Source organism: Apteryx mantelli, chromosome Z (genome assembly GCF_036417845.1).
Source record: "Apteryx mantelli isolate bAptMan1 chromosome Z, bAptMan1.hap1, whole genome shotgun sequence".
Lineage (NCBI taxonomy): Eukaryota > Metazoa > Chordata > Aves > Apterygiformes > Apterygidae > Apteryx > Apteryx mantelli.
Genome location: NC_090020.1, coordinates 70387969 through 70402364, shown reverse-complemented (window position 1 = coordinate 70402364; position 14396 = coordinate 70387969). Strand labels below are relative to the sequence as shown.

At 40.4% G+C, this 14396-nt stretch overlaps 1 protein-coding gene across 1 annotated transcript; it reads left to right on the top strand.

Moving 5' to 3' along the window:
• The first annotated feature begins 6289 nt into the window (after positions 1–6289).
• On the top strand, positions 6290–13974 carry MRPS30 (mitochondrial ribosomal protein S30). The gene is made up of 5 exons (XM_067315877.1): positions 6290–6964; positions 7212–7357; positions 9343–9445; positions 10355–10531; positions 13504–13974. The coding sequence occupies exons 1-5, from the start codon at positions 6322–6324 to the stop codon at positions 13770–13772; spliced, it is 1338 nt and encodes a 445-aa protein (XP_067171978.1). The 5' UTR covers positions 6290–6321; the 3' UTR covers positions 13773–13974.
• Positions 13975–14396: the final 422 nt, after the last annotated feature.

Sequence of the window (14396 nt, the reverse complement as noted above, 5' to 3'; positions counted from 1 at the left end):
CTGAAACACTATATAAAACAGACTAAGAAGTCTACTTCTCCCTAAGGATTTCTAAATTTTTTAGCTAATGGGCATTGATGCAGTGAAGCTAAGCTTTGTCAAACTATGTCTTCAAGATAAGCTTTTATCTTTACAGCCCTCTGAAGCTAGAGTGGTCTTAAATGTCATCACCATTCTCAGCTGCTCTGCTGTAATGGTATTGAAAAGCACAGAAGGTAGAGTTTTACTGTGCATCTTTGGAATTCCCAATTGGAAGGTTCTTTACTTCAAAACAATGCAAGGGGCTTTCATTAAATTCATCTGGACTCTCAGATCTCACGTGAGAACTAGAAAGTAGTTCAACTTTGAAGTTTAATTCTTTTAACATTTTTTCTTAATTAAGGAGAAGTTTTGATCTGAAACACATCTTTTTCCCGCCATTCCCATAGCCTTCTAACAAAGGTGCTTTGATTCTGCTGAAAATGGTGGGGGGGGGGGAGGGAGGGAGAAGATCTTTGATCTACAGACAAACGTGGCCAATTTTTTGCCCAAATGGAATTTGTCTGACAAACTACAATGAAATAGCAGTTGAAACATAACACAAACTGAATTCTAATTGGTGCTGCTTGGAGCCTTATACAGTCCTAGATGCATTTTCATTTTGCAGCATGTATACTAGAAGAGTTCAACCTGTCATATGCATGTTATATTCCTATAAAGGTATTTGCAACAACTTTTAGGAAGCATGCTTTGCCATGGATTTCAGTTAGTAAAGGTGATAGCTCTTCCCTACTGCATGTAGATATGGTATGGGTTGCTTAAATTATGATCTGGCAGTTGTCATTGTTACACATAACCTATTTGAAAAGAATCCTAGGACACAGGACAAGTCATAAAATGACGAACATCTGTCAACAGTGCAGATTGTGTCCATTACAGTCTGCAGAATTTTAAATGGAGAATACAGTCTTGCTAAGATATTCCTAAGCTAGCAGATGCTGTAGGCTGTACATAAAACAATAAATCTGTAAATATAGAAATCCCAACCAAAGAAAGAGGGAAGAAGCTGACACCTTCTCTTTTCCCATTAAGTTGGTTAGACAGAGAGACAGTAAAAGCATGAATATGACTCTCTTTTTTTCTCCAGTGAATATCTAATATCTTGTAGTTCTAAACAGAGCAGTGTCAATAACAGGTTGGAAAGATCTTCTGAAGAGATCTATTCCTTCCAGTTCTGAAATACCCTATACATTTTAGGCTACCCTATTAACTTTAACAATAAATAGGTGGGTTTGAGTCCCATTCAGATAGAGGTAAGAGTTTTAGGTGACTAGCGAAGCAGATTTGCTCACTGAAGTTCTTTTGTGGATCACGCCCTAAGTCACAAACAAAACGTATGGCCAGGCAGGGAATTAAAGCTTAAAAGGTCTTCAAAATGCTCTGTTAGACTATTTTCATTCTTGCAAGATGTATAGGTCAGAAGACACATACTCACACTGCATAAACATGAAGGCAGCAAACAGGAAATAATCTCAAGGCCAATGTGCTTGTGTGTGCTTATATACCAAAGGAAGAGCAAATAATTTGCATGTATTTGAAAAGGCCAGACTCTACTCCTGCGTTCTTTAGACCTCTTTACTCCCACTGAACAGATTTTGCATTTTATAGACACTTTTTCAGAACTGATTTCTAATCTATTTTTGCTGTATCTTTGAACTAACTTTCCAAAGAGAAATGAAAAATCATTGTCTCTCAGCATGTACTCAGATGTGCCAAGGGTTTGCCATCACTGCTCTAGAATCTAAAACGACAATATCTTTTGTTACTGAATCTATGACAAAACCCATGTCTGGCTTGCCGCTCTCTTTGGAGGCTTTCTAATTTGAAGGGCTTTAATCTCACTGTTATCTCCTGTCTCTTCCTTCTAAAATAAGCTGCAGCTCCCTGAGAAAATGAACGTGCCAGCACCAAGGCACAGGCATGAAAGAAATGGCTCAGTGGGTGGGAAGACTGAATCTTTCCCAGCAGCTGCAGATGTGGTGGTGACATGATTCCCACACTGTGGCCATGTGAAGCAGACTCTGGACCTCACATCTTCTGCTGGGTCTTGGATAAAATATGCCTTCACTATGTGATCCATGGGATCCTATTTGGGCTGTGCCTGCACTTCTAGCGGAGAATAGTGAATGAGATTTTTTTGCATTTAAGCAGCTTCTATACTTGTATATAAGAGATATTGAGCCTGCCCAGTAATTAGTGTCTATGCAATCTCATCTCTGAGTGAGTGCACTTGGCATGTACTTTGAATTCCGAATTTCAGAAACACAGAATAATTTCCACATTAACCCTATAGGGTAGGTTAGAACTGTAGCAGTCTCAGATCTACTTTTGGGCTTCTAACTAATCCTCTCCAATGACTTTCTAGTTGGAACTGAGATGCTATTTTCATTCTGGTTTCTACTTTAGAGGTTTATAGCTAAGCTACAGCATTCATTTTACCATTTGTATCAAGCATTTTAGGCAAGGTATGAATTTGCTAATCCAGGATCTTTTTAAGCATTTATTTAACCAACATGAAGATGCTTTGAGTTTAGAGGCTTAGTATAATTTAGAAATTGTAGAGAGTTTCCTTCAGTAAAGGAAAACAAGGAAAATACACACTTTCTCAACTCTGTGAGTGTTCTTTTTAAAACAGAGATCTATGGTAGGATAACATTGTTACTAAAAACTTACACAGAGCAAGCAACTCTGACATGTGTCAGCAACACATCAATAACTTCAACCACACTGTTTACTGGGGCCTTTTGTCCAAGCCCTTGCAGTTCCTAAATCAAGACAAGTAATATTACATTGTACACCAAGCAAATAAAGTTGGCCTGTGACCAGGGCAACAGTAGATAGTTCAGGGATTTTAAGTGTAGGTTAAAGCATAGCACTAGTTCCTGACACTTCTTACCTAATTATAGAGTAAGTATCAGGGTGCAGGAAACATTCAAATCTTTTGAATAAAGCAGGGAGAATAAAATCAGTCCTTTAAACTTTCATATGCTTCATAACTTCTGTTAAGTTTCTGTACTGAACTTCTTGAAGGTTTAAAATCTATCCTATAAAGAAATTGTTCACAATGTTGTAAGGCTGTGAGGAAGGCAATTGTGATTTGAGGACATGACAAGAAAGTTTTTTCTAATGGTGGTAAAGTGTTAGTAATCCCAGTGCAATACAGCCCCCTTGTATGAAATAATGGGTACAGTCTGGTCACATCTCTCTGTGACAAATGCAAAACTGGAGGAAATGCAAGAAAAGTGTCAGAATGATCAGGGAAATAGAGAGCTGTCTGTGTTGGAAGAGCTTGTTTAGTCTCTATAAATGAGGGTTGACAGGTGATATGACCGGTCTCCATTAATATTTTAGAAGGCAAACACTGGAGAGGGAAAAAACTAATTAAGCTAATGGATAATGTTTGCACAAGGACAACACAATATAAATTGACCATGAATACATTTATGCATGAAATGAGAAGAACATTTCTAACCACCAAACTGAAACAGGAGTTGCAGGAACAAAAAGCCTAAGAACTGTAGTGGTAATTTTATGTAAGAGTTTGTATAAATTCATGGTGTGGGTGTCTGTGATTACAAGGGAATAGATTCAATAACTTTATCTTGGCCACATTTGGCCAGCGTCCTTTGGGAGTCAAGGAAAAAAAGTAATCCAGATGCAAATGGAAATTGTAGTATGTGGGATGAGGAAGATGAGGGAGGTTGCTCCCTATATGGTCAGTCACCTAATCTAAGGTTCTTTTCCCTTCTGATTCAAGTGCCCTTTCCAAGGGAGGAGTCAAATTTCATTTACATTCCCAGGGAGAGAGAAGTCTGGAACTGCTGAGAGGATCTTATGCCTATGAGAAAAAGAAGACTTAAAATCCTCAGACTCATATGGCCATCCCACTTTGACTCGTTCATCTCTGTTCCCTTATGGTGAAGAGAGTAGTTGAATTAAAAATTAAAAATCAAAAGTGGATACCCTTAAATGCCTGATATTTGACTGACTTGCAAACTTGACATTTAAATGTCTTTTATAAATATCCTGTTAGTCTTAACTGAAGCAAAGCTTTTGTTTACCTACTCGTTATTTTACTTCCTGCTGAAGAAAATAATGGTTTTAAATTCTGTATCATTTGAAAATCTCAATCCCAAACCCTCTATTTCAATCTTTGTCATGTATTCTGAAGATCCCCCCCAGACAACTGCAGTGCTGACCTGCCATTAAGTGGAAAGCTAGGCTAAAGCTAATGAAAGGGAGTAGATTATCTGTGATATAAATGCCTTCTATACTAGCTCCCCTCATAATTTCCCTCCCGACTCCCAGTCATTCTAAATGCTTCAGACAGTTCAGGAAATATAGAAATGCCATTGAAATGTAGAAAGAAATCTCCCCAAAATACCGGGAGGAATCAAGTAAAAAAAAAGCTAATGAAAGATCACTTGTAAGAATAATAGTAAACTTTATCTGACCCTCAAAGAGAACTACCCTCAACTTTTCCAACCATCTCAAAAAAAGAGTAACTGTACCACTTCTCCTTGAAGTGTCAGCATGCCAATTTTAGCTTATTTCCAGTTTCATAAACAACTGTCATAATAAATCATATTTTAGTATAGTTGAATTCCTTTTATTAAAGCCAGCTTCACAGACTTTGCAGTTTTTGACAGGCTTTTACTTCTGTGTATACTTTGTGCTGTGGGTAACTACTAGCCTGTAAAAATCAGTCTTTTCTACAGTGCAACAGAACAGACCACCTCTCTATTTACTTTCATGTATGTAGAGAAAATGAGGCTGACTTGTGTTCCATTTATCCTGGACTGAATCATACGTATTCATGCTTTTTCAGATTTTGTCAATAAACTGTCTTGTATTTCTGCTATAATTCTTAGTTTGTATAAAATTTTGTCCTCAACAGAAGTTCTAAACAGAAAATGGTTCAAAGAGTCTCTTTTTATTTTAGACAGAATTTATCTCTGTCGTTTAGATTGAATGATCTTTCAATGCTTAGGAGCCTAATTATCTCCTGAAGATGAATATGTAGAAAATTACTTTGGTTCAAAAATCTTTATCTTCTTGAATGGAAGAGGGTAAAGATTCATTGTCTGTGCAACTTAATTATTCCATTCCAACATGTAGGTCTCCTTCTGAAATATAGACTAATGCTGAGAAAAAAAAGGGACAGTGACCAGGTAAGTCTTTCATTAGCTGGATAAAGATGGAGCTTCAGAGACATCCATTTCTCTGCCAAATCTCTTCAGTAATACAAAGGCCGTATTACATGTTGCAAAAAGCCCATTTTATATCTTAGCTTAATCAGTGACTAATACATCCTATATTAACAATCATTTGTTAATTGTATCAAGGATTTCTGAGGTTTCTCTTCCCAACCACCTTTGAAAGACTACAGCTGTATCTGATACTCCCAGAACTGAAACATGACACATACAGTATAACCCTTTGGTACAGGTGCGCATGGCATTGACAGGATTAGATCGTCTCGTTGCTAATTAGCAACGCCTATGTGTCATCGAGATGATCCTCTTCAGCTACAACAGCCCACAGCAGCCCAGGTGCATTACAGGTATCTTCGCAGGCCAAGGCTGCACAGACCATGGCAGGCTTAGCGTGGCATGGGTTTCACCCACACGCTCGCAGCACTCGAGTGAGCTGCCTGCACACACAGGCCATCAGCCACCGCAGGACAGGGGCAGAAGCTGGGCCACAAGGGTAACCGGATTTTGCCGCTGCCCAGTGTAAAGCAAGCCAGGAGCTGAGGGAGCCGGTCAGGCAACAAGTGGCTGACGGAGCTGGCCAGGAGGGCTGTGCGCTGGGCCCGTGCAGACAGCAGTGGGGCCACGCGTCATCCCCGAGCTCCCGCGACACCTCCCACGGATCGCCTCGCCCCGGCGGGCCACGGGGGCGGGCTGGAGGTGAGAGAGGAGCTCGGCGGGACGCCACCGCCGCACACCGCGCCCTCCACACCCGCCAGCGGCGCCAGGGCGCCCCTCGGGCGGGCGCTTCCGGGCCGGCTCCCGCTGTGCATTTCGGGAACTGTAGTTTCCGTCCCCAGATGGCGGTGAGGAATGCAGGGCGCATGCGCATGACCCACGCCACTGTGCCTGGGAGACTCCAGCGGCGTGACTCGGAGAAAGGCCCTGCCCCTTTTTTTTCCCGGCAGCGCGCTATTTCTCTCAGGAGCCTGGCGATTGGAAGGTTGGTTCGTTCACGTGATTTCCAGCGGCCAATCATGTTTTCGCGTTCCCAAGGCGTTGCCCTTTCGCTGTCTCGCTGCCTTGCGAAATGGCGGCTTCCAGGGGGTGGCGGTTGATCCGGCACGGCCGGTGCTGGCTTTCGCAGGCAGAGTTCTCCGGGGCCCCGGGGCCCCCGGACTCGCTCTACCCGCCCATCGTGGCCTCCGCCACGGCGAAGAGCAAAGCGGCCAAGCGGCGGCGCCTGGAGCATTTCCATCAGCGGGTGCATGAAGCGGCCTCGATCGAGGAGAAGCTGCGGCTCTACGGGCTGCTTCAGCGGCCCAAGTACATGGTTTACCCGCAGACCTTCGCCATCAACGCCGACCGCTGGTACCAGAGCTTCACCAAGACCGTCTTCGTGCCGGGGCTGCCCCCGAGGGCGGCGCCGGAGGCCGCGAGAGCCCCGGAGCCGGGGGCGGCGGCGCCGGAGCCCGCGGCGGGAGCGGCCGCGAGAGCCCCGGGGGCGGCGGCGCCGGAGGCCGCGGCGGAAGCGGCCCCGGACCTGGATCTGGACGAGCTGCGCTCCCTCGCCTGCGACGCGCTCTTGCAGGAGAGCTTCTACCAGAACAAGAAGCGGCCGTTCCTCTACCGTGATCAGGACCACACGCCCGGCCCGTTCCTCACGCAGCTTATCTCCTCCCTTGCCGCCCTTTTGTGCGGTCGCAACCCGCTGCTGGCTGCCTCCTCCCTTGGTGCGGAGCTGGGGCGGGGGGTGGGAGAGGAGAGGGGCCCTGGGCGGTGGGGCTGGTCTGTGAACCCTGCAGCAGTGTCACTGGTGGAGCTGGGTTGTTCTAAACATCACTAGTATTTCTGCTCATTCTTATTTTTAAAACTCATGGGATGCAAAAAGATTGTGATCAGTTTTACTGCACCTACAGAGCAGGAATTGGGACAGTTTTATACACAAATGGATGACCCTGCCCCCATTTTCTGTTTCAGACTTAAATCCTGAGGTTAATTATTACTGGCATCACGGTGAGGAAGTTGTTGTTCATGGACATCGAAAAGGTAGAGTCGATCCTGTGCGATTTCAGATAGATGATCACCCGCACCTCCAGATCCGTGTACCAAAGCAACTTCCAGAGGTGTGAATACTTTCAATAGCAAGTTAATCATATATTTATTTTCACAACAGTAATGTTTCTGACCAGGGCTGAAACCTTCATGTGTTAGGTAATATATGGAGGCCCCATTAATTGTTTATGTAGCACATTTGTGTATTTTTCAAGTCTTAAGGCTTTTTGTGCTTAGCCTTGCTGTGCTAAGTGCTTTACAGATATTGAGACGTTCTAAACTGCAAGTTGGTCGTCTTTGTGCTTTAGATGCACTACATCTTGTTATGCTTAGTTAAATGGAGCTCTCAACTTCTTTTATGCATCTGCTTATGAGAGGAGGCAAGACTATGGGAGAAGACAAAAGCAAGAAATGTTGTGTGAATGAGAAAGTACTGTCCTCAGTGGAGGAGAATAAGAAAATGGAAGAAATGGCGATGCAAGGAATAGAGTGAGAGGTAGCACATATAATCTGAATGTGAGCTCTGTTACTTGATACTATGGCTTACCAATTGTTTTCTTGAAAACTGAAGTTTTCTGGAAGCTGATTAAATATTCTGATCTCTTGTAGGGTTACACAGTGGTAACTGTGTAGCCTGAAAGGGTCTCGGTTTTCCCTGTTCCACCACACACTGAAGACTATGCTCCACTTACTGTTAAATGCCGAACACTTCTTGTTAACTTGATTGTGCCTTTTGCTTAGGTTAGTGCTGCTGGCATTCTGAGGACAAATGTCTGGGCAATTAAAGCCAAAACTGAAATGCATGTAGATGATATAAGTAGTTCCAGCTGCTTGTTATAGGACCTGCCTTTGCTCTGTAGTTGTTCACTGCCTCAGTAGTGTCAATTGTTGGGGCCCTTGCGGTACTTCAGAACAACAATCTATATGAAATATAGATTGTTGGAACTACACTGTTTAGGATTAGTTGCTTAGCACAACTTGCTTAGCATGAGTAGCTAAATTTGCTGAAGCCTTAGGCCTCAGGCTGTAGCCGCTGCTATGTGCTTTAAAGTAGTTTACCAAGGACACTGGTGCAGCTGGGAATGATACATCCTGAGAAAGTACAGATAAACTAGCAGAAGCCAGTGGGAACCAAGGTTAAGGGCTAGACAGCTTTGCTAAACAAGCAGCAAGGTACAAGGCATGACCGCTGCGTGCGTGATCGGTGCAATGATTGGCTCCCTGTGACATAATCTGTATGAACCACAAATCAAGGGCCAGAGCGCCGAATACCTGTACTTATAAAATGGGCAAATTGCTGAATAAAGATGGAATTGAACCTGCATTCTGTGAATGCGTATGATTCTTTCCCGTCACTCCCGCGGACCGCGACAGTCAATGCAGCTAAATCCCACAAGTGGTTGTAAATAGAATCTGAAATGTTATGATTCCGATGATCCTTCTGACAAGTTTTTCTGAGACTAAACTCATCTGCAGGTAGTATGGAATGCAACCACATGTGGCTGCACCAGTGCTACTGGGGTTGGAAATTGTTTAAACTGTCATTTTTTTTTTTTAAATGTCAGTGGATTTGAACTGGACTTGCACCTACTTTTATTTATTTATTTTAAGATACCTAGTACCCCATAAAAATACTGCGTAGTGGAAAGCACTGAATATCTGTAAGCTCATTCTGCTGGCTCAGACTTGTTTAATGACTGCTGCTAGAGATATTTTTGCTCATCCTCTTGTACAGAAGTGGATCCAGGTTTTGAAGGTATTACCAAATGGTGGCTTTGTTAGCAGCATACCCCACGCTGTTGTTTGTATACTGCAGAAAATTCAGACTTTAAGAGATCAGTGTAAGATGCCTGTACTAATGCTTGTCACAAGATAGGAACTTCTGTTGCAAACATATTATGGTTATTATTTTTTGGTTAAAGTTACGTATAGGTGTATGTAAGCAAGACTTGTATGTTCTGTTGTCTAAACAGAAACTGACATATTATGTAATGTCTTTTGTCAAGAAATGTGACTTACTGTTTTGGCTTTTTTTTTTCCTTCCACTTTTTTCAAGGTTGTACCGCTAGAGTCAGATCTTGGCGATGTTCCTGTTATCGATCACAAACCATCCAAACTACCATTATTCAAAAAGCAATATGAAAACAAGGTATTTATAGGTAAGAGTTTCAAGCCATGAAATGTTAACACTTTAAAATAAAAATAATAAAACCTCCTAACCTTGCTCCTCCCATCAACAGTGAAAGCACTTGTGTATGTATGCATATATATATGAACATATTGGGGATATTTAACTACTTCACTGAAGAAAATCTGTTGGGAGAGCTGTTATTAATCCGTAAAATGAAATCATAATGTTACTACTGTACTGTGCATACTGAATTTGAATATAAAAATATAAAAAATTTTTTTTTTCTTTAATGCTTTTTCTTTTTCTCATGAGACAAAAATAGGAGGCTGTTCAGACTTTGACAGTCCTTTCAAATCTTGCTTCCCTGATGCTCACTGTACAGGATATATTCTGAGCACATTGCTGATTCTAGTGAGAGTTCTTGAGTCAGATATCTTTAGCCATTGAGAAACTTTAGGTTTATGGTAATAAGTAACAACAGAAGCAGATGAGAGTTTAATTGTGTCTCTTTGCAGCCTCCAAACATACTATTCTGTCTCTGAGAAAAATCCAAGGTCTATTTTTCAGTAGAATACTTGAGGTTTTGAGATTCCATCTTGGGTAATAGGGATCAGCATCCTCCTGGCATATAGTGTACTTTGTCTCAGGATCCACTTGAAGGAGTTGGATTGGATACAAAACTCGCAGAAAACTGGCTTTGAATTTTGATACAACTCCCTCGAAGACCTGTTAGTATTAACTCTTAGGAGGCTTTTGAACTTGGGCAAGCCCTCCAGTCTCACCCAGGAATGGACAGGCTTCAACATTTTGAACCGATGTTGTAGATCTGTATAACTTTCAGTTGTATGGACTCTGGTAGTAAAGACATGTTTGTGTGTATAATGAATAGCATTTACTGACTGAGTGACTCTAATTTTTTTTCTTTTTGGGGGCGCAGGATCAAAGGTGGCAGATCCATGCTGTTATGGGCACACCCAGTTTCATCTTATTCCTGATAAACTAAAAAGGCAGAGGTTCTTAGAAGCAAATCTTGAAGATCAGATTGAAGTTGCTTATCGAGCTAATGGTATTGCAAGTCTCTTTGCCTGGACAGCAGCACAAGCAATGTATCAAGGTGAGACAATCAATCTATAAAATTCTTTCTGGTGATGAATGCCAACTATAATGTTCTCTAGCCTTTTTTCTCCCTCCTTTTTTATGCCTCTTCTGAAGAACATCCTTTAAATAGGTCTTTGAAAATTTAATTGAACCAATGAATGAAGCAGGGTTTATACAGGGGAGTAATTAAAGATTTTTCTCTTATCTAAAGCACTCAGAGTCAGGGAGAACTAATTCTGCGGGAAAAGTGTTTTTTCTCTATATAGCACTAAATCTGTGCAAAAAACCCTCAATGATGCATTTGCTGGCAAGACAAAGCTTTGTGATGGGGAGAGGGAATAGTTCTGAAGCTGTTTAATTGTAGAGATTTTTCTGAAACAACGAAGACACTTAGTCCATTGTTTTGGAAATGTCAGTTCTATGAAACTACAACCAATGAAAGAAAAATGTCAGCATTCTTGATTCAGAAACCTATGCCTATGTTGTGTCTAAAAATCCCAGAAGACCTGAATGGGTAACTCAGATCAGTCTTCTGCTCTCTTCTTTCTCAAAATAAAAAAAGGGTATTGCAGTTTTGGTCCTCTGAGACATTGCTGTTCTAAAAAGTGTGTGTAATAGCTTGACCAAAAAAAAAAAAAATACTGTCAGACTGAATAACCTCTTCTAGCATAAGTGGTGGGTTACTGTATACAAAGTACTGAATAACAGTCTTTCTCCTCCCATAGGAAATAGCTATCATATACAAAGCTTTAGGATACTAGTATAAAGTAATTGTACAGCTTGTAGTGGTTTGCAGAAGAAATGTCCTCTGAAAATGAGGTTGCTTTCAGATATTGTTAGTGTGGTACTAATCTCAAATTGAAATTTTATGCTGGTTGAGAAACTAAAACTGAAATTACATTAAAGTCTTACTTCGTATTCTTACCAGGTCCTCCTAAGCATTCAAGTAAAAATGGTTTGGGTTACTACAATGGTTTCTCTTTCTATTCTTTCAGTATGCTTTTCTGATCATCTGCTGTTGGTAAGAATGACTGCCAGAAACGCAGAAGAACATAATTAATGAAACAGTTTTCTGTAGCTTGCCTCTATTTTTCTTAGTCTAAAATAAAGAGAAAAGCCTTATGAAAATTGTAATAAATGAGAGGAAAAAGCTTATCTTAACCAGGAATATTTTCATAAAGCTATGTCACTTGGAGATTCTCTTAACAGATGCTGATACTTGTTCAGATTTGAGTTTATGAGAGTCTTTCTGAAATTCTTTCGAATCATGAACTGCTACTCTAGCAAGAGGAAATTTCTCTTATTTATCCTAGTGTGCTTTCTAAACAAAAGTGTGTGTATATTCATGTTCTGTTAGAAACTGTGTGTGTGTGTGTAGGAAGAGGTCAAGAATGCTTTGTACAATCTGAGGTTCTTTTGCCCCCACTTGTTGCTTCTGCTTTGTGCAGAATCCCTGCTCTGAAGTTACAAAACCTGTGAAATAGAATATATGTGATGGACAGTTTTTCTTGCTGTTTTGTGTATTCTGCTGTACTATACATATAGGGAGTAAATGATTAATGGAAAAGTAAAGTTGGAAATCAAATTTGGAAATCTAATGCCAATGAGGAGCCAATAGAACTTGATTGCAAAAATCACTGTATGGTCTTGGAAGTATCTATTGTAAGCAGTATTTCTGGTTACCAGAATGCAGTCTTTAAACTTACGAGTTCCTTTTGTACATAATGGAATGCCAGGTAGTTGCTATGGGAATCAAGGTCTTTGTATACTAAAATGTATTAGTCTTAGAATATCTCAGGAAATATTTTAGTTCTTGTCTCTTCAAATATGTTATTTTAAACAAAATGTCACTGTTAAATTTAGAGCTTATTTTACTTCTTCCCATGGCATACAGGTATTTAGCAATACCTGTCTAAATTCCAGCATAAGAACTTCTTGCTTGGTACTTGGATACTGAAAGAAAGCTGTCTTCCATTGGTAGTCTGGTGCCCTCAATTCCTTCAGGATGACTTGCACGTATTACAGTAAGATCTCGGCATTAGACAAGGGGAAGTAGAGGAGAACTTAATGCATGTAATTGCAATTGCTAGCTAGTGGTACTAGAAGTTAGTTTGCTGGTCTGTATTATCAGTTCTGAAACAACTCATTGAAGAAAATCCCTTGACAGATGTATTTATATTGCTGGCTCTGCATCAAATTGTGTTTGTAATGGCAATTGTGTGTTAAAGCTTGACTTTTTTGTGGACATAAAATATTGAAGCCAACTAAATAGCATCAAAGCTGTTTACAGTTGTAAGGACAGTGATGAGAACAACAAGATTCAAATCTGAAGTTTTTTCTTTTTGTTCTGTTTTGATTTCTAGTGTCGTTGAACATGATCCTGCTAACACACATACATAAATATGTAAAGAAAAATTTGTTAGAAGACTTTAATGCTCAAAAGGGATTGTTTGAAGCATGAATTTGTATTGGCATAGCATTCTCAGTCTTGCCTGGCAAACTACTGTAACCAGTTATGCATATAGTAATATAAACCATTCTTCTATCTTGAACAAATATTCAGTGCCCTGTGAAAGAGTGGGATAGTCAAAAGACTTTTCTCCTCTGATTGCTTGCAGGAGTTAATGCATTCATAACTTACATATGTAATTTTGAAAGTCACCTGGAAGATCAGTTTGGTTTTATATCAGTCAGCATGTGTTAACATTGTGATTGCTGCCTGGCTCTCATAGGGAACTGTGTACAGAATCTAAATATACCACTGTCTTTCTGATCTTGGAAAGATCCTTAATGGGTGGTTGTCTTCTATATTGTCATTGTTAGCCTGTGTGAGGAATGCTTGTGTTCTTAAAGCAGGCAGGATTTTTTTTCCCCTACTAAAAGGTTGCTGCAGTTCCTGCTGTTTTTCTGTATTTCAGGGTCTGGGTTTAGATGTTTGTGCTAGTAGGAATTCTGATTCCTATATAACTAGTGTTTTTTATTTTGTAGGATTCTGGAATGAAGCAGATGTGACCCGTCCTTTTGTATCACAGGCGGTAGTGACTGATGGAAAATACTTTGCTCTCTTTTGTTACCAGCTAAATACTTTAGCGTTAACTGTAGAAACTATTCAAAATAACCCTCGGAAGAATATCTGTTGGGGTACAGACAGTGAGCCATTATATGATGTTGTGGAAGATGGTGATGTGAAAGGCTTTAATGATGAAATTCTGCTTCAGTTGGTTCAATTTCTGTTAAACAGACCAAAAGAGTTGTAAATCATAAAACAATAAGATATTCCTGTTGATGTGCCTGAACTTCATTGTAACGCCATTTAGTATGGCTTAGAACGCGCCTTGTTCTTAGTCAAATGTTTATTTAGCGAACACTATATTCATATTTTATGATCTTTGGGCCTTATTTCTTAACATTAAATATACGATACTGTACACTGAAAAATAAATGTCTAGAATACCTTAATGTCTCTTGTACAGTTGTTATTTGAATTGTATTACACTTAATGGGAGCTTTGTGATCTTTAAACAAGAATGTGAAAATGTTGAGGGGTGTGGACTAATTCAAAGTTATGTGAATACCTCCTTTCAGCAGATCCATAGCTATATGTTGAATTGTCCCAGCAAAGTATGAATTCATATGATCATCTGATTACTTTACTAATGGGTTGCTGTCTTGGTGTTCAAGACCAGTGAAAAATTTCTATGTTTGTGCCTGAAAAGAAGTAAGCTGTCTTAAATGCTTAGCCACTTTGAAGAGAAAGTGAGCTCAGAATAAAAACTATTTCTTACTCATTAATGGTTGGGAATTTAATTATAAAGTGAGGGAAGTATTTAGGCTTTTATTGAGCAGTAGTATGAATACACCAATACTTGCTTCCCAAGTTT

Coding starts and splice junctions, on each gene's coding strand:
- MRPS30 (XM_067315877.1), top strand. CDS start 6,322: ATGGCGGCTTCCAGGGGGTGGCGGTTGATCCGGCACGGCCGGTGCTGG. Junction 6,965..7,211: donor GCTGGCTGCCTCCTCCCTTG/GTGCGGAGCTGG, acceptor TTTCTGTTTCAG/ACTTAAATCCTGAGGTTAAT. Junction 7,358..9,342: donor TACCAAAGCAACTTCCAGAG/GTGTGAATACTT, acceptor ACTTTTTTCAAG/GTTGTACCGCTAGAGTCAGA.